This window comes from Gymnogyps californianus, chromosome 4 (assembly GCF_018139145.2).
Source record: "Gymnogyps californianus isolate 813 chromosome 4, ASM1813914v2, whole genome shotgun sequence".
In the NCBI taxonomy this organism is placed as follows: Eukaryota; Metazoa; Chordata; class Aves; order Accipitriformes; family Cathartidae; genus Gymnogyps; species Gymnogyps californianus.
The window spans coordinates 28,137,661-28,156,874 of NC_059474.1; the positions used below are offsets into that span (position 1 = coordinate 28,137,661).

Consider the following 19,214-nt stretch of genomic DNA (forward strand, 5'->3'; position numbering starts at 1 on the left):
AATCAGTCTGTGACCCATTACTATTTTATAATCCTCTCTTTGGCAAGTTGAAAGTAACAGCTTGCCAGGCTTGTATTTAAACTTTCATGGAATGATGTGAGGGAGAGAAATACAATGGCCCAGGCAAGAGAAAATACAGGAAAGCTAGGCGGTGTTGGGAAGCCTTGTCCAGAGAGTCAGAACAAGAGTTTATCACCGAATATACATGTTTTGAACTGATCCTAGATCAAAATAACATTTATTTTTGAGGAAGTAACAGTTCGTAATAGTGACCATAATATTTTTAGATTCAGGAAGCACACAGGAGTAACAGGGCCAAAAGCATCACCATGGCTATGCTGACCTTCAGAAAGGAGAGCTAGGTAAAAATGAGGAATCTTGTTTCAAAGAAGTAGAAGAAGGATGGCTAAGAGAGTTAAACCCCCTCAGGTGGCATAGAGACCCCTGAAGGACACCATACTGGGAGCACAGCACCAGCACATACCACTTGCTGGAAATCCCTTGGGAACAGGTAAAAGGAAATCAGCATGGCTAAACAGTAAAGCAAGGGAAGTTATTGGAATTAAGACGTTAGCATTCAAAACGATGAAGATGCATCTCAGTGAAGAAAAGAAAAAAGTTATAAATTCTGAGAGAATAAACATAAAACTATAATTAGACTAGCATTTGCTTTGTAAATGTTGTGGCAAAATTTCAAGGTGTTCATTTTCCCCGTAAGTAATTTGACTTGTCTATGACATCAAAAGACAAATTGATGGCTTGATTCACTGGTTCCCCTGCCATTCATATCATGCAGATCAGGATGAAAATGAATATAAAGTGCTGCAGAATAGAGCCATTTTATACTTGTTTTAGTCAGTATGAATGATAATAGGAAGTGTAGGACAAAAATGGATCTAAATGTTTCTAAACCATCTTTTCTGAACTTCAGAAGAAGTGCAACCATATGAATCTTTCCCCATTCAGACATGAGAATGCCATTGGTGCATGGTAAATCAAACTGCCTGATTTTATAACCATACCCTGGAGTCACTTGACATGTTTATCTGTGTCTCATTAGTGGCAAATTTACTCCCTGATACAGCAGGGCCAAATCTCTCGCACTCACAAATGCTGATCTTCCAAATTCACACACTTCCCACTTACACGCAACTAGATCCTGCCTAGTTATAGCCACAATTTGCTCCAGGGTCATGCCTCCAACTTTGCCTCTCTGTGCCTGTGTTCATAGCCTTGCAACAAAGAAATGGATAAATGTAGCAAGTATTTTTCCATAAATGAGTTGTGATTCTTTAAGGAATTGGCTAAGTACACATTACCTTTTGTTGGCTTCTCATGAACCCTAGTCTGAACTAGTTCCACTGGAGTTCAGTAAAATGAATTCCGGAATGGTTTGCACAAGAGTTCTTAAAAAACCAAATATGCCAACAATGGGAAATATTTTTACCAAAGGCTCTTTCAATTTAGAAACAGAATCACTAGCTTGAGGACAAACCGATCATCTAATTTACCTCTGACCTGAAAAGGATTGGGAACACAATTCATTTTATGTATTCTTGAGCAGTTTTGCCATACTGAGCTTCTGCATAAGTGCTTGCAGCATCAGGACCCTCTCTCACAGAATCATTGGTCCTCTGTCTAGAGAGAGAAATATTTTGTAGGCATCTCACTGAAGAGTTCAAAATAATGAATAAATTGGAGGATAATCAAGATCATAAAAATATACATCAAGAAGGAAGACACCCTAAAACACTTATGAAATAATCTGCTGCCATTTATTTCCTTCACATTTCCCTTTATTTCATCTATTTCTTTTCCCTAGCCCTTTCTACAGCTACATTCATTTTCTCTACCACTGCGTACTGGATTTTGCTCTTGTTATGACTGCACACACATCTCCATTTCCTCTTGATGGCTTGATACTTCTAATATTATACTTTGAAACATCATCTTGTGCATTCTGTGCTTCATTGCTATTATAAAAATGTTAGGTTCCTGTAAAACTAAAAGCAGCAAATAGATTTTTTGGGGGCAGATAAAATTGTGGAGATTTGTATTTTTCTTGCTCAAATACAGTTCTGCCTTCCAGCAGATGTTTTTAGGAGTTGCCTTTGCTTTGTGTGGTGCTTTTCTGCAGTGACAGCAGGCAGTGGTTTAGTGGCAATTTTAAAATATAACATTGCTGTACATTACAGACAGTACAATAGTGTTTTGGACAGCAACACCTCTTAAGAAAAAAAAAAACAAAACCAAGATGACATTCCTAGTTTCCTCCCTCTGTTGTAGCAACCTGTTCTTGGATAATTCTTCAACATCACAAAGCAAGGCCACTCACTCTTCTGTCAAAAAAAGCAAACCCACACACATAAATTCTGGATATTAATTAGTAATCATATAAGATGGCAGGCTGGTTTTTTTGAAACAAATAAATCTGTATTTTCACTTGATTTACTAGGTCTACTAAATATTTAGATTATTGCTTTCCAGTTACTCTCTAGTATACGTATTATATATTAAACACTCAGAACAGAATTTTTTTTTTAAATTATCATTTATTTCTTTTTTTTTCCACTTTTACTACCTTCTCAATACAAATGTATTTCTTTAAGCTGTAAGACTTTCAAAACACCATTATTGCAGTCATCTACCTGTTAGCTTGATTTTTTATTTCATTATCAGCCATTAGGCAAATAAAAGGTAAGTCATATAATCTAATTTTGTTAATGGATCTTAATGCAACTCTAGGCAATCTAAAAATAAGTAAATAACCCCTTGCCCCTCCAACAACCATAAACAGACTGTAATAAGGCTACCAGAAAATACATCTCAGAAAACCGTTAAAAGTGCAAAAAGTCCATAAAGTAAAGCACACGGATATGCAATAAGAAGCTGCTGTCCTTCCATAGCCAATGCAGAGGTAAAAATTTTGGAGGCTGACAAACTGCACCATCCAATAATAAACAGAGCTAACAAAGTTCCTGGGATCCCCCTAGGAGAAAAAAACAAAAGAAACACGGCAGAGTCCACTTGTTAGTAAATGTAGCATCAAATCTTATCAAACTCGAGTTCATGTCTAGCAGCTTGTTATTGATAAGGCAACAGTCACTGGAAGAACCAAGGACTGACATAATGAAAGTCAAGCCTGAGAAACAAATTAAAATAGTAACAGGAAACAAAAAGGCAATTTCTTCAGCATGGATAAAAGCAGCAGCTTCATCAGAAGTACTGCTAAAAGGACAATGCATTTCCAAACACATCTTCTGGGGCTCCAGCAGATGCAGCAGCTAAAGTTTAAAATTAAAGTTAGCAAAGATCCTATTGCAGCCAAAATCATCTTGTAGAAGTTGTTAGGATCTAAAATGACACTACAGACCTACTCTTCCATCAGGCAGCCTGATGACCAGGAGGGGCTGCATTTTTGTAACGCATGGCACAGGTTTCAAGTGTGCCCTGGACTCTGAGGAGAGGCAATGAGGCTCTTAAAGAATCACATCTCAGCTGACTGGGCAGAAAGGCAGTGACTGCCTCCCAGGAGAAAGCTCAACTGGTCTTTTAAAAAAGGGTGCACACTGAGTAGAAAGTAAGGGATGGGAAAAGAACCACTGAGGAAAAATATTTTGCTCATCCTAGCACCCTTCTCTGCACACTGAAAGGACGGTGGCTTTCCACACTGCCCCTTGGTGACAGCTGGGCCCTTCTGAAGTTACTTTCTGCCACCTCTCAGGCGCAGGGTGACCTGGAGAACTGGTGATTATGGGACTATGGTCAAAAGCCCACTGAAATGTTCCTGCAGATTACAGAGAGCTCACTATTCAACCCTGTAGGAACAAAATCTTGCCAATAAATAATGTTTCACATATGCTTTATTTGCACTCTGTATATGCAGCCCGCTTCTGTAAAATGCATGAGATCATGCGCGTAATACGCTGCTGAAGTACCTAATGAGATCGGCTGCGTTACATGCTTTTGCTGTGTCAGTCTCAAGGACTTTGAGAATGAATGAACCTCTGCCACTTGCTAAAGGACTTCCTGGTGCCCCACTCTTCCAAAGTATTAGCAAAACAGAACTAGAAGCGAGAAACAGACTATGTATACTTACTTAGGTCCATTTATCAGAAATAATCTCCACTAATATTATTATTGCAATTAAACCGTGATGAGTAAAGCTCTCCTTATTTAATTGACTTAGCTTACTTAATGCAATCATATCACATAAAATAGTTCATTTCTTGGCAATCCAGTCTCGAGGCCAATAAGGCACCTGGTGGTGTCAGCTCTTGGGACTTCGGGGGAGAAAGGAGAGAACTGATTTTAAGGTGACTCAGCACCTCATTGCAACTTCAACCCATTAAAAATAAAACATTAAAGACCATGTGATTTAATATCCTCAGTTTAAGTGTTCTTTAAACCTATAGAGTAACATTTAGGGAAATTACACTGGGCTCTGTGAACCAAGTTCCTGGCCTCTGCTCCAAGTGGAGATGCTAAGATGCTCACCTAAACAGTTAGCCATAAATTCAGAGCTGGTATGGATGGCTCTTTGAGCAGGTACCCATGCTGGCAGAGGGATGGGATGCAACAGGAACATACTGTGCGATGACAATTTTCAGCTAGTATAATGACTCTTTAGGGAGCTATCACAAGGCAGTATAATTTAGAGCTGTGGCTGCTCTGCCTTGCACTGAAGTCCAATGGCCTCTCATGGTTTGTTCCAGACTGGAAGTGAGCAGGATGGAAAGGTGACATAAAGTCATATTGGAGCCAAGAGATACCTCTGTGCACTTATAAATTCAGTCCTTGATCTAACAGCACGTTACTGCCAGAAAGAATGGTTTGGCTTTAGCAGAGAGCTTGTGTCTGGCACGTCCATGAAGGCCAAATTCTCAAGCGTGGGAGAAGGGCAAAAGGCAGATGTCATGCTCACAGTGACCAGGAGGACTGGGGGCGTACTGGCATGAGACTGAGCTGGGGAGACAGACATGAGTGGACCCTCTCCACTCTTCTCTCTCACAACCTGCAGATGCAGTCACCAAATGGGTCCTTGGTGTCAGCTGGGTCTAAGAATTTCTCCACTCTTACACTCATTTCCTTCACTGTTTAGTTAAGGAAATGGCTTGACCACTCTGTTCAGGGATTTGATAGTAAAGAATTGTTGTTTGTTCCAGGAAAAAAGTCTGCTGATGTGTCTCCCAGAAAGATGGCCTAATCAACTCGGGCTCAGACATGATATCAGCATAGATGGGCACAAACAAATCTGGTTCCACACAAGTTTGCATAAGAGAACTGGTTTTCTCTTTGGTACTATTCAGCACCCAAAATGTTCCATATTTTGCTTTATTCAGCTACAGTGAAATAGCTAATCATGAAAATTGAAAATCGTCGGATTAGTATGTATCCTTGCAATAGATGTGTGCATTATCTTACATATATTTTCTGGGAAAACAAACATTGAAGTTAGTTCTTTACACTTTGAAATAGACAGAAATAATGTTTTTACAAATATTAAAAAAAAAAATCATGAATGTATTGCTGTCTTTCCTTTGCCATTTTAAATAAGTTTTTAAATTAAAAATAATGAGATGTATGTTGGATTTAAAAGTTGCCGCTTAATTTTAATAGCATGTTTGTAATAGTTAACCTTGGTACTTGCTGTATTCAAGCAATTTCATATAGTGAATGAGAAAGGACTGCAGAATCCTGTAGACAGGCACTTAACGTTATCAATTCATTTCAGAAATAATGGTTTAATTTTGTAAAGGCTATCACAGTATAGTATTTATCGATTTTCAGAAGATGTGCTTTCTGTAAATTTGCAGCATTTTACAAATGTGCGACGTGTGCTTGGGGATTCCTTGTACAGACAACAGTACCCTGCGCAGCTGTAACAGCTGGTTTGGAGTTCGCCCCATCTGTCCTGCAATTATGTATCTGCACCCTTTATTAGGGTGGATTATTAAACAGGTTAATCAAGAAAATATGAGAAGTGTAGGAGAACAGAATAAACGGCTTCTTCAGTTTCACTACTGTTCATCTCATCAAGGGCAGTTCAGAAACACTTTAATACATGGAATATGGTCAGGTTAACCCATCATAGCTCCACAGAAACACGCAACAAGGATTGTGCCAAAATCTTCATCCCACCGTATAATTTCCTTAAAAAATAACATATACATACATAAAATTGCTGTTTTTCCAAAGAAAACAAACAGGGGCACTTTCTTATTCATCAGCTGCCAAGTCCCATATGTTCCAGATTGGAGAGTTAAAAACATGAGTGAACAACAAAGACTAAGGAGGGGAACCATTATTAATAACATGTTAACGACAGATAAAAGTACTGCTCAAGGCCTTCAGGCAAGACCTGGAGCTTCCTTGTACTTTGCTGTATGTGAACAGGGAGGTAAACACAGTCTGTATCCCAAAAGGCTTGCCGAATGAGGAGGAAGGAGAGGCTTGCATACAAATTTCCTATTCATAGGCATATTACTGAACATCCCCCCACACATGCACAGATACATACGCCACCACACATTCGGTTTTTCAAAGTTTTCAGTTATTTTCAGGTTTGCAATTACACCACAACTATACCTCAGAGTATACGACTCTACTACATGTTAAACACTTGTTCTAATGCTGCAAATCATTAAGGGTTGCTTGATTATTTCATTCTGTCACACAGAAGTCCGTCTACAGAAGGAAAGGAAGCATAAGGATGGGAACCTGATACTATGAACAAAAAAGGAACAGGAGAACCAGCTATATAAAACCAAAGTACAGCAGTCGCTTTTAAAATTGATACCTGAGTTTGGCCACTGTTGGCTCTGCAAAACAAAAATCACATCCAAGGCTGCTGCAAAAATCAAAGGCACTCTCAGTCCAAGTGGGAAACAGTGGAATTAAGGACTCATATTAAAATGAATATATATCACCTCTGTCAAACACAGTCCAGTTTTGTCCATTTCCACCTTCACACACAAACAAAATGGGTGTTTTTCTTCACAGTTTTGGAAGCCAAAATTCACTACCTAACCATTTACAAAATGTTTTGCATAGCATGAGCCTTCTGACTTACTGTCCTCCGTATGATTCCTGTTGCCATGGACTGGTACTTACTGTAGCGAGAAGATGACTGCAGAAGAGGACAGGATCACCATGGGCAGCAGGCAATAGCCCAAAACACTTGCAACACAGCCATGCGAGACTCCTGGGACACTCATCAGGTTCAGTAGGGCATGCATAGCAAGGCACCCAATGGCGCTCATGCCATACACATAGCCGAAATGAACTTTTCCTGCCTGGAATAAATATGAGTAAGCATGAAGCGTCAGAAGTGAGCAAGTGATCGCAAAGTGGTGGGAGAAGACAGAAGGCAAGCACTAGGTTTGTTACTTTTTCTTGTTGACACTCTCTCTCCACTTCGCCTACATCAGTTCAATTGTAAACCACAGCTGATACTTTTGGGTGATTTTTGCATCAAAAAATTCCAAGGTACAATTGTGAGAAAGTGCTTGTCGCTAACTTAAAGTTATAAGGCTGATTCTTAATCTTACTGTCATAGGGCTCTGAACAGGACAGGAATTGGTTGGGGAGACTTGGGAAGGTCTAACTGGTAACAAACTGGAAGAAATTATGGAAAGCACATTTTAGTGTCAGGAAACATCTTTCCAATAGGTTTATATGGGCTGTGGAAAAGTGTCCTAAGTAAACTGATGACCCAACTTACTTGATATGCTTCATATTTTTTTACAAACATCCAGCTTTAAGCAGGCCTGCAAAAAAATAGTAAAAATTTGCTGGAAGTATGCTGGTTTTCAGGGTGAATGTGTCCATTCTTCCCCTTGCCTACCATGAGAAAGACACATCTCTGTGGTTAAATCAATACAACATGTTCATTTCAACATAAACCTGAGTAGTAACTGTGTATTGGGTTTGCATGGCAAGGTTTTGGTAGCGGGGGGACTAGAGGGGTGGCTTATGTGAGAAGCTGCTAGAAGCTTCCCCTGTGTCCAATAGAGCCAATGCCAGCGGCTCCAAGATGAACCCGCCACTGGCCAAGGCTGAGCCCATCAGCGATGGTGGTAGCACCTCTGGGACAACATATTTAAGACGGGGAAAAAGTTGCTGCACAACAGCCATTGCAGCTGGAGAGAGGAGTGAGAAGATGTGAGAGAAACAACTCTGCAGACACCAAGGTCAGTGAAGAAGGAGGGGGAGGAGGTGCTCCAGGCGCCGGAGCAGAGATTCCCCTGCAGCCTGTGGTGAAGACCATGGTGAGGCAGGCTGTCCCCTGCAGCCCATGGAGGTCCACAGTGGAGCAGATATCCACCTGCAGCCCGTGAAGGACCACATGCTGGAGATGTGTCTGAAGGAGGCTGTGACCCTGTGGGAAGCCCACGCTGGAACAGGCTCCTGGCAGGACCTGTGGACCTGTGGAGAGAGGAGCCCACACTGGAGCAGGTTTGCTGGCAGGGCTTGTGACCCCGTGGAAGGAACCCATGCTGGAGCAGTTCATGAAGAACTGTAGCCCGTGGGAAGGACTCACGTTGGAGAAGTTTGTGGAGGACTGTCTCCTGTGGGAGGGACCCCACGCTGGAGCAGGGGAAGAGTGTGAGGAGTCCTCCCCCTGAGGAGGAAGGAGCGGCAGAAACAACGTGGGATGAACTGACCGAAATCCCCATTCCTGTCCCCCTGCACCACTGGGAGCGAGGAGGTAGAGAAATCGGGAGTAAAGTGAAGCCCAGGAAGAAGGGAGGGGTGGGACGAAGGTGTTTTTAAGATTTGGGTTTATTTCTCATTATCCTGCTCTGATTTGATTGGTAATAAATTAAACTAATTTCCCCAAGTCAAGTCTGTTTTACCCATGACGGTAATTGCTGAATGATCTCTCCCTGTGCCTATCTCGACACATGAGCCTTTCATTATATTTTCTCTCCCCTGTCCAGCTGGGGAGGGAAGTGACAGAGTGGCTTTGGTGGGCACCTGGCATCCAGCCAGGGTCAACCAGCTACAAACTGTCAGCTTGTGTTCTTTTTTTGTTCCAACGAATAAAAAAAAAACCCAGGTGGTTTTTTTTCTTCCAGGTTTTATTCCTTTGTGTGAATTTAGTGCCTGTGAAAGGTACCAGCCTGACAGCCTGGAGCCTGATGTTTTCTAATTTATAACAAAGCTAGTACAACAGGCAACAGTGGCCACAGCACCACCAATTTCTTCATCTCCTGCCATCATTTTGAAGGATCACCTCCAGGTATGAGGGCATTGTTCACTCCCAAAAATGAACACTCACAAAAGACTGTTAAATATTTTTTCTCTCTCTTCAAGTTTCTAACAAATGAAATACTGGATGTCAGCTATGCAATACTGTCATTTTCACATCTGTACGTCAGAAATAAACACTCGTACATCAGAAATAAACGGTGATTGGGATGAAGATGGTTTTGTTTGCTTTGTCTTGGAACTTTGTATCCTAATGATAACATGCATTTGTGAAGGAGAAAGCTCAAACCTGGGACTCAACCCTTAACTCAGGACCACGGAATAAACTTCTCAAATGAAGGGCCACAATGCAGCACCTTCCTAACACATAACAATGCGTATATATGTACTTAAAACAAAGGTGTGTTTGTGCATACACACACACATCTATATATTGCACACATTATATATTGCATATGATAAACTACAGGAGAATCAAAACTAATAGAGGGTCTCAGTTTCCTAATAATTTTGTAGCTTATGGTGGGATTTCCTTGTGATGGATAAGGTGGAAACATTATTGAAGCTTTTTTCATGGTTTGCAATACTTAGAAGTATCTCTTCCATGATGGCTAAGGAGGATTGAGAAGCGCTCCCACTTTACTTATCCATACTTTTCAATAAAATCTGGGGGAAACCAACTTTGAGAACCCTCCTGCTCTGCCCCCTCTTCCTGTACCCATTCGGGTGGAAACTGATCACTGGATGCCAGCAGTATTTGAGCTGGACAGATATAAAGCAACGCAGTGGAGACCACCTAATCCAGTGATGACACAACCTGAAAGTTCTAATGTTGCAGGTTGGTGACAGCTCACCAGCTCTAGTTGGACAGCAGTGTATGCTTATGTGAAAGGCAGCGTCTGTTAATAAGACCTGCCTCTACATCAGCACCGTTATCCTGTTTTCAGCTTGACCTGGCTCACTGCTGAGCTCTCCTCTGGTTCCAGTCCTCAAGGTTATGTCAGGTACAGCCAGGTTGCCTATATCCTTGCAACATCCCGAGTGTTGGCCTTTTCCCCGCCACTGTGTTCCACCATAAAGGAATAATCTATTCCTGAACTAACAGCGTAGGAAATCTTATTTAGGTACAGAGTCCTTTGCTGGCATTTGCATACTACTGGTGTAAAATAATCAGGAAAAATTGCTTCACCAAATAAAATTAATGATAGCTAGAGATACTGTGAGGGAGCAATACTAGCTCAGATTATCATCAATTACAATTTCAGTCATTAAAGATTTGTAGTAAGTTTAACATCCGCAACGGTTTGGGGCAGCCTTTACTATAGACCTACTAAGAAAAGCTCTGTCTCAAACAGATGCAACAACAACTACAAGCTAATATTTTAGACTGCTTGTTTCAATGTATTTAATTATTCTACACAGCACTATTTAGCAGCTTAGTTTAAGATTAAGAAATTACTGAGACAGAGATGAAGGGAGCACTAGCACTAGCAGCTAACTGAAATCTCCACTTGGTGAAATGTTTGATTTGTGGTGCAGGGGAATGAGGGAGAAAAAAAAAGCAGCTGAACATGTTGGTTCCAATTCTACTCTTTCTTAACATATGTAAATATATTGACTCACACACGTGGGAATACTCCCAATTCACAGTGATGTAAGCAAAACCAGAATCAGGCTTGATTAGTCTGGCAGGCTTTGATGAATGGAAAGAGCTAAATTTGTCCTGCGGAAGGAACAAGGTTAGAAGAAAGTCAGACTTTGTGCGCTTGTTTGCATCTGCCTAGAGCGGGTACTACTATCCTTAGTTTAAGTGGATGGGGAAGTCTGATTTCGTACGAATGACTATGTAAAATGCAAAGCAGCTGGGACTTGGGCTTCTGCTAACTTTCACACTGCCGTTGTTTCTCTATCTGCAATGGAGCTGCCCTGTTTTACGCCAGTATGAGGAAGATCAAGTCCTGCTGCCAGGCTAACAACCCTTTCCTCTTTTCCTCTGTGCTCTGAAAGAACTGCTACCATTTGAAGAATATCTTTGCATATTTTTCCATAGTTAAAAAGCTGAAACTAAATAAAATTTATAAATTATTTTTGGAAACAAGCTCTCAACCAAATTATGTTCCTGGTGCTATTAGAAGAGAATTATTCAAGTACAGAAGGATATCATAGCTTACACAGCTGAAGAGCCACTTTAGTATTCAAATGCATCCGAGATAAAATGAGCAGCCTGAATTTATAAGATGGCCCATGGAAATCCCATAGACTTATTGCTGTGAAGCTGTGGCACAAAACCACTAGATTGTATCAGAGAAGTTCTGCTGGCCTAAAACTGGAGCATTGAAAATAGTTGTTTTTCTAATTACACTTAAAATGCTTAATATCCCCGAATAAATACGGTAATTAAAGTACTTAATTTCAATAATCGTAGTTTAATATTCATTATAATTGTTGGCTATTCAGGGAGCAAAATCAACAGCAACCATTTTTCCCCATTCTTTCTTTCTTTTAGCTTTCCTTCCATTTTCCTGATTATAATAAATTCAATACTTTCTCCTTTTATTCCCCTCACACATTTATTTCTCTAGGTGGAAAATAGCCTGTCTTCTCTAGCTTCCCACCTTCTTTTCCTTTTATTCCCTTTCCTCCTGCCTCTTCCACCCTTTTAGAAGATTTTTATTTTTATAGGGACATAAATAATAATAATACTTGCCAGTTATATTGCAGTTTGCACATTCAAGGTACTGCACTGACATTACAAATTGAGTAAGAACTTGCAAGAGTCTTCTGATTCAGCACTATTTATCACAGAGGAAATGGAGAATTAGAGCCCCGTTTCTCTCACCTCAGTTGCAGAGCAGTAAAGCCCTTCCCAGAATGGTTCCACCTTATCCCTGTCTGATGAATTGCTGCCGACAATCAGAGCTGTACTTCAGCAGCACTGGAGAGCCCCTGTTGTCAGTGATAAATAGATGAATTTGGAGTACTGTACAATCCCTGTTCAACTTTCCTCCTGTAGGAAAACTATATTCATAAAGAGGAAAGAGGTTAAACACAGGCTACCATATTTTGTTTAGCAGATGATGTAGAAAAAGAATATAAACTAAGAAAGGACTAGCAAAATTTATAGGAAGGTATTGCAAATTTGAGGTGGGAAGGAAAAGGCTGTTTCCATTTCCTTTTCCAATTTATTCTAGTTACATAATTTTTTTGATATCTCTGCACTCCCCAAAATAACACTGAGAGAAGATAATTTCAAAACAGTAGCAACAGTGTTAGGAAAACTGGGCTGGTCTGCTATGCCTTTTTATTCCCTCCTTTAAAACCTCCTTGTTAGGTCCTTACCTAGCAGACACTGCTATGCTTCGGGTGTTCAGAGCCTCCCCAGGATATACGCTGTACAGATCTGTCCTTTGTTTGTACTAAATCCCACCCCCAAAAATGGTGTGCTCTTTTCTTTCCACTGGAAGTGATACATCACTTCACCTGCATTACATCTACATTACATTTAAACTTTATGCAGGTACTTTCGAAGCAAGGAGACTTTTTAATATATAACCTCAGAACAAATGGCAGCAAATGACTCATTTTATGCCAGTACTACATCTTCTGCAACTTCACGTGCATTATCACCTAGGCATTCGCTTGTTAGAAAAGAAATCCCTTAAGATTTCTACCACATCCTACCAGCAGCAATGTTGCTCCAAGGGCCAAACAGAAAACCATAGGTCCGGTGAGGTCTGTCTCATTCATAATGCTGCCATCTGCAGGCTTCATTGGATTTAGAACTGTTAATGTTTTTTGCCATATATGATCAAAATTGATCCCAAGTTCTGCAACAAGAAATTCCAGGATTGTTAATTGCTCACAAGAAAACAACACTTTTACAGAAACCCATTAGATACCACAAAACCCCAAACAAGCAAACAAATTAATCACTTTAATGAAGATAATATTGTAGGATGACGTATTCTGTAGTAGGAACATGATGTCCCTGCTATACACCCAGTATATTTGATAGTCAGCTCTGATTCTAAATTGGAATATTAATTTATTAAATCCAATTTTAGGCAGTGAACCAAAAAATGTCCTCAGCATTTTTGAATTAATATTTGTTTTTCTTATATTTAAAACACATATATCTAATGCCACACTAACTTAGATGTTGAAAAATGTGCTACTTAACAGTAATTGCAGAATTCAGGATACTCTAGAACACCAAGAACAGAGATACAGGCTTTAATTCTGGCAAATCTGACAAGGGATGTGTCTTAAGCCTGAACTGCCAGAGGTGCTTAAAAATGACATTCTTCCCTTCAAGGTAAGTTAATAATACTTTGTACAGTGCTTTATAAGCTCTTCTTGCATTTAAAAAGTAATTACTGAGGACCACTAGAAACAAAACAAAATTCTTCCCCATTAAAGTCACTAACGTTACTGGGGCAAAGATTTCTCTTATAACTTCTGCAGAAACACTTCAGCTTGCAAGAGTAAGCATCGTCCCTGAGATGCCCCAGTAAGGGAAAGTTAGGTTCAGAACTGGATACCAGAATTACTGAGACTGACAATGTGTTAGATCTGTTTGGAAAGCCAAGTCTTTACCTTATTCCATCGATCCATCATCTTGAGCTGAGCCAAAACATTATATAAATAAAGTTATTCTGTATTAAAATGTGTGTCTTTGGTCAGATTTATGTGGTACACAGATAGGAACATCTCTGAAGCCCTGCGGATCAGAAGCAGTCGTATTTCAACATCCTTTTCACAGGGTGAGCTGCATGTGGAGTTAAATGCTTGGAGGTCTGAGAGGTAGAGATCTAGCAGTTATCTATATCAAACAGAGTGATCTTGCTGGTTTTAAGGCAGTAGTAGTATCTTTTAAGTAGTAAAAACTGCATTTGCCTTCCAGTATGCAAAAGCAGGCTGAATATGCTCTTTTTACGTTCTGCTGAAATAATCACAAACAAATTCTCTGATTTTTTTTTTAATGTAGCACAAGTATTTTGTAAACTACAAAATCAGCCACTAGCAGTCGGATGGTTCAATCATCATAAAGAATGATATTGTTCGTGTAGTTAAATGATCAACTAATTGAAGCTGAAAGCAGTTTTCTCAATTTCTTTCCCACTGAAACAAGCTATTTAGCATCTTCAAAATATTAAATTTATTACTAGATATGCAAAAAGGATTATTATCAGTATTTATTAATTATAGATTTCCAATATGTATGCAGGATAAACACAGAGTGGAAAAAAACATTTGAAAATGTGAATGCAAAACTTATTGTTATGCTGTCATCTAGTGGTAGCAAAGTATATGCTATATATGCCATAAGGCTGAATGAATCCATGGCAAATTCAAATACGAAAATGTAGCTTTGGGGGCCAGGGGCTGTTGGCTGAAGCTCACACAGCCAGGCTTGGCAGCTTTGCTGCAGTTTCTCTAGTGACTGCCACTAGCTGGCAAAGAAAAGTATAGGCACCCCCAGGAACCACGCACATTGTCCATGGTTTTATTTTTACCTTCTAGCAAAGGAGGTTCCTCGTCAAATCCATCAGCATAACTAAGATAAGAGAGAGTGTCGGGACTGTACGTTGGCTGTAAAATCCGACCCGTGTAACTCTGAGAAGACAGAAGCATTTCCGATGGGGCAAAAGCACCGGCTGGAGGTTGCTCACCTGTCTGGCTCCTAGGACAAGAAGCGAATCACAGCAAAACAAGTAACTGCAATGAGTAACTTCACAACAGCTGAGAGCTGCTCCCCATGTACCACGGTTTAAATTTGCACCTATTTTCAATTTGGGGAACTTGGAAATTTTCCGGGCACAGTATGCACTGTGTGTAGTGAACGCCGAGCCGCTGACCATGGCTTTGTTTCCCTTCACTGCAATCCCCTCTGAAACCAGGCAGGGCTCCTTGCTGGCCTCCCAGCACGTTGCAGCCCATCGCACCCACTTCTGTGCCCATCCAGCTCAGGCGGTGGCACAACGCAGGCGCCCAGGCTGGGGGTGAGGGGAAAGCGAACTTAGGAGCTGCGAGGGCACCCACAAATTTAGGCACTCCTGACTTTTCCACCAAGCAGCCTGGTGACATTCCTCAGATATGTCCATACTGCTAATGAAAGAGCCTTTTTTTTTTTTTTCCTTGAATTTGAGAAGGAGCTTAAAGAATTTTTAGCAATGTGTGCCCTAAAATTCACATTAATAACATGAAGCTCAGTCACTCCAATTAGGTAAACAACCTGTAACATTTGTACGTATAAAAGTAGCACAAAATCCAATCCTTTATAAAGAAAGGTTCAATTATAAATAATTCTGCCTTGGGGAAACTCTAGATGATCTCTTGAAGCTCCTCCCTGCTCCTGCAAGCCCCAAAGCCAGCTGGATCCATCAGCTGCTGAACAGGGAAGCTGCAGCAACACCCAGCCTCCTACAACAGTCGTGTCAAAATCTCCTTAAGGGGGAAACTCTCAGAACTTCTTTCCCTCAGTGACCCTCTTCCATGGGCAGAAGTCACCAACAGGTTTAAAAAAATATAAGAAAAAAATGAAATAATAAGATTCTTCCTGTCTTTCTACTGCTATGGCTTGTATTTCTCCACTAAAACTTCCACTGTATTGATTATGCAATCCTTTTTTGGCAATTGCATGCTGGTTTTTGTCATTAATTTCATTTAAGCTTTGAAATATATGGCCTTTTTTCTCCCTTTTTTTTTTTTTGGTAGCATACTTACTTTCTGCTTCCACAGAGGTTTTCGTTAGACCCATAACTGTTGTAACCTTCTTCATGGTCATCTATGGTATAATTGGACTGGTAAAAGTCGAAGTGAAACTGCTCGAAATTTGACATTCTGGTTGGAAAAATGATTGCAAATATCAATAAAACGGCCTTTGCAACAAGCCAATATCTATGCTTTGAACTGTCCTAAACTTAAATGAAAATAGCAAACCTTAAAGCCACAAACTCAAGAGAATCTTTCTGTAGAAACTCATGATAATTTGGAAGTGACAAAAAAGGACTCTTTATTTTGTTGTAACAAGAGAAATTAATCTTCTGTTACTGTTAATTACTGGATATTAATTTACAAGTGCTATACAAGACTTCCTCTCTTGTTACTGTTACCAAAAATAACGTAAGTAATTTTGAAAGAAGATATATATCAAGTAAACTATTGTTTTAAACAGTTCATTTTTCTACTTTAAAAAAAAAATTGTGGCCATGTATGAATGCTTAGAAATTAATGTTTTTAAGAAGTATTTTGGGTTTCAAAAACAATTGTTATTTTCAGCTATTTATGTTTTGCAGTATTATATATGACTATCATAAAAAAATAGAAAAATACAAATATATTCACAGAATTTGTGATTTCTGTTTAAGGACATTGTAGTTGGCATATTAGGAGTACCAGAGAAACATTCTCACTGGTTAGCTACATGCCTTTGAAAAGGACAGCATACTGAATGATTGAATAGTATAGAAAACACATTAAAACATGTCTTTCATTCCTGCTGACCCATAGTTCAGCTCTGTAGCTACGGACTGATTAGCCTAAGAAAGGAACAACTTGTCTGTTTCCCTTCTACATTGTGACTAACTGTTTTTATAACTATTTAAATTTTGCACACACTGGGCCCATTTCACCTATCCTGTGTGTAGGCAGGACTCGTCTGGATCATATATAAGCAACATGAGAAATGAAGCACATTGGTTGTGTAACACATCGTGTACCTTTCGGTATTACAGAGTGTTTCAAATTGCAAAGATATTTTATTAATTCTTAGATTCAGCCTAGATGCTTCTTATGTCATTAGCACGGCTGACTATAAATTCACAAAACAGCTTCAAAATTGGCAGGTCTACCTTCCATGCCTTGAGTAAGAGTATCCACAAGATTAAGGACTAACCCTGTTTCACCTCAGTGTTACCTTTATGCTGAGCCACAGGCAGCAAAGACATTAGACCTGCTCGGAGCAGTGCATCAGTTCAGGGAGTCCCCCAACCACCGATGGGTTGAGGCTGGAGGACACCTCTGGGGATTGCCTGGTCCAACCCCCTGTCCAAAGCAGGGTCACCAGCAGCAAGCTGCTCAGGGCCATGTCCAATCAGGTTTTGCAAAGTTTGGCTTCGTCATCTTTACTCCCTCCCATCAGTTGGTTATATTGATTGATGAGATCCCCCTGAGCCCTCTCTCCTCCCAGCTAAAGTTCTTCAGTGATTTAGGCAAAGGTCTGAGCAGGATTTGCCTGTAAATGCATAGATGTATTTCATCTATGTGTTTCGCCACTTGGCTAGCATTTATGTAGTTAAACTCTTAAAACACACAGAGAGGTTGTATAACCTGATAACCATAACCATATCCAATTTACTTAGATTTTCATGTAAGATATTCATCTCTCCTAACATTTCCCATTTTCTTCACTTTTGCCCTCTTTTCCAACTTTCCAAATGCCATTGGTAAAAATATGCTTTTCCTCTCACGGTTACTCTCATAGGTACTCTCTGTATTGATCAAGCACACACTACTTATGGAAAAGATCTTTGCAAATCTCTTTGTAAGGTAAAAGTTATAAAGATTAGTATTTCATCAGGGACCTTGACATGCTGCATATTAAAGTTTCTAAATTGTATCCCATAATAATCAGACTAATCTGTGGGGACCCAATTCCTTCATTTACCTAGAGCATTCAAAGTAGAAGTTATTCTTATATTATTTTCTTAACTGCTGACGAATTGTGCAGGATTTCCAAATTTAGAAGAGAAATATTTTTTACACTGTAAATATGAATTAATAGAAATTAATTGTACTAAGCTATTTACTGTGGTTTTATCTGGAATTGCACACCAGTTATGCATTTGTTGAATAAAGATTTTACATGGAATATGTTTTAAAAAACTTTAGTTGGTACCTCTACCCCAATAGTTCAATTCCAGTAAGTCTTTAATGTTCTTTGCTGTCACTATAAGCAATGAAATAATTACTTAACCAGGTATGCTACAATCTATACAACAGAGTTCAGAAAAGATAAACTTATTTTACAAAATAATTTGGAGTTAAGGTTACTTACTTTTTAAGATATTTGATGAAAACTCCAGTCTGTTGAATTTACATGTTGGAGAACACCTAAAATATCCTCTTGCTTCAACAGGGATGAGCTTAGTGCTATTTATAAGATTCTAAATTTGATCTTTGAACAGATGCATATGAAGGAAAAAACCCCCACAACCTGTCAATATCACGGCCAGCATTTAACAAGAGCTAACAACAATAAGCAGAAAAGGATAGGAATCTTCAAGGAAAGCAGAACAAAACGAACAAATACTGTTCCATATATTTCAACCCAATAATCTAGATTGTAGTTTAGAGCTTCTTTCTTAAGCAGGTATTTATGAAGATCTTGATGGAGCCCTCATGAGCTGAGCTGTTAGATATTAAAAAGTTTTAACAATGTGTAACAATACTTGCTAAATTAGTAGGGTAAATACCTTTACTTGGGGGTACGTTTCTAGCAGATGCTCCTGCAGCATGCACTATGGGATATATGCGGCCTTAGAGCTGTTCCTTGTGGCTGGCGGAGGGAGCTTTCGATTGCGTGCCTCCTGGGGAGAGCACAATGCTCCCTGGGACAGCAACAGCAGAGGGAGGGAGGGTGAAGGCACCACGGGCCCAGGTCCATCCACTGGTGCAAGGCCAGGGCCCCATCCTCCAGGCACATGCCCCTGCCCCATTGCCTCTCCAAGAGCTCTTGTCCATTTGCAAAGCAGTCTCTTGCAGTGCAGCACCCACCATGCCAGGATCAGGGCAAGTCTCTACTTAAAAGACAGGGAACCCTGCTCTGCTCTTTGAGGGCCTTTATTGAATGTGTAGGCATCAGATTCATGGTTATTTTTTTCATGCAATGCTCAGCGTGATATCCCTTTCGTGACCTGACCCATTATGAATAAAACATTAGGAACCTCTGTTCTATAGTCCTGGCTACTAGAAAACTTGTGGCACAGTATGGATTTTGA

General features: G+C 39.9%; 1 protein-coding gene across 1 annotated transcript; it reads right to left on the minus strand.

Annotated features, from left to right (window-relative positions):
- Window positions 1-2,776: 2,776 nt before the first annotated feature.
- Window positions 2,777-16,055, minus strand: YIPF7 (Yip1 domain family member 7). The gene is made up of 5 exons (XM_050896451.1): window positions 15,940-16,055; window positions 14,730-14,896; window positions 12,895-13,040; window positions 7,114-7,295; window positions 2,777-2,989 (listed from the first exon to the last, which is right to left on the minus strand). Exons 1-5 carry the CDS (start codon window positions 16,053-16,055, stop codon window positions 2,827-2,829), a joined length of 774 nt encoding a protein of 257 aa, XP_050752408.1. The 3' UTR covers window positions 2,777-2,826.
- Window positions 16,056-19,214: the final 3,159 nt, after the last annotated feature.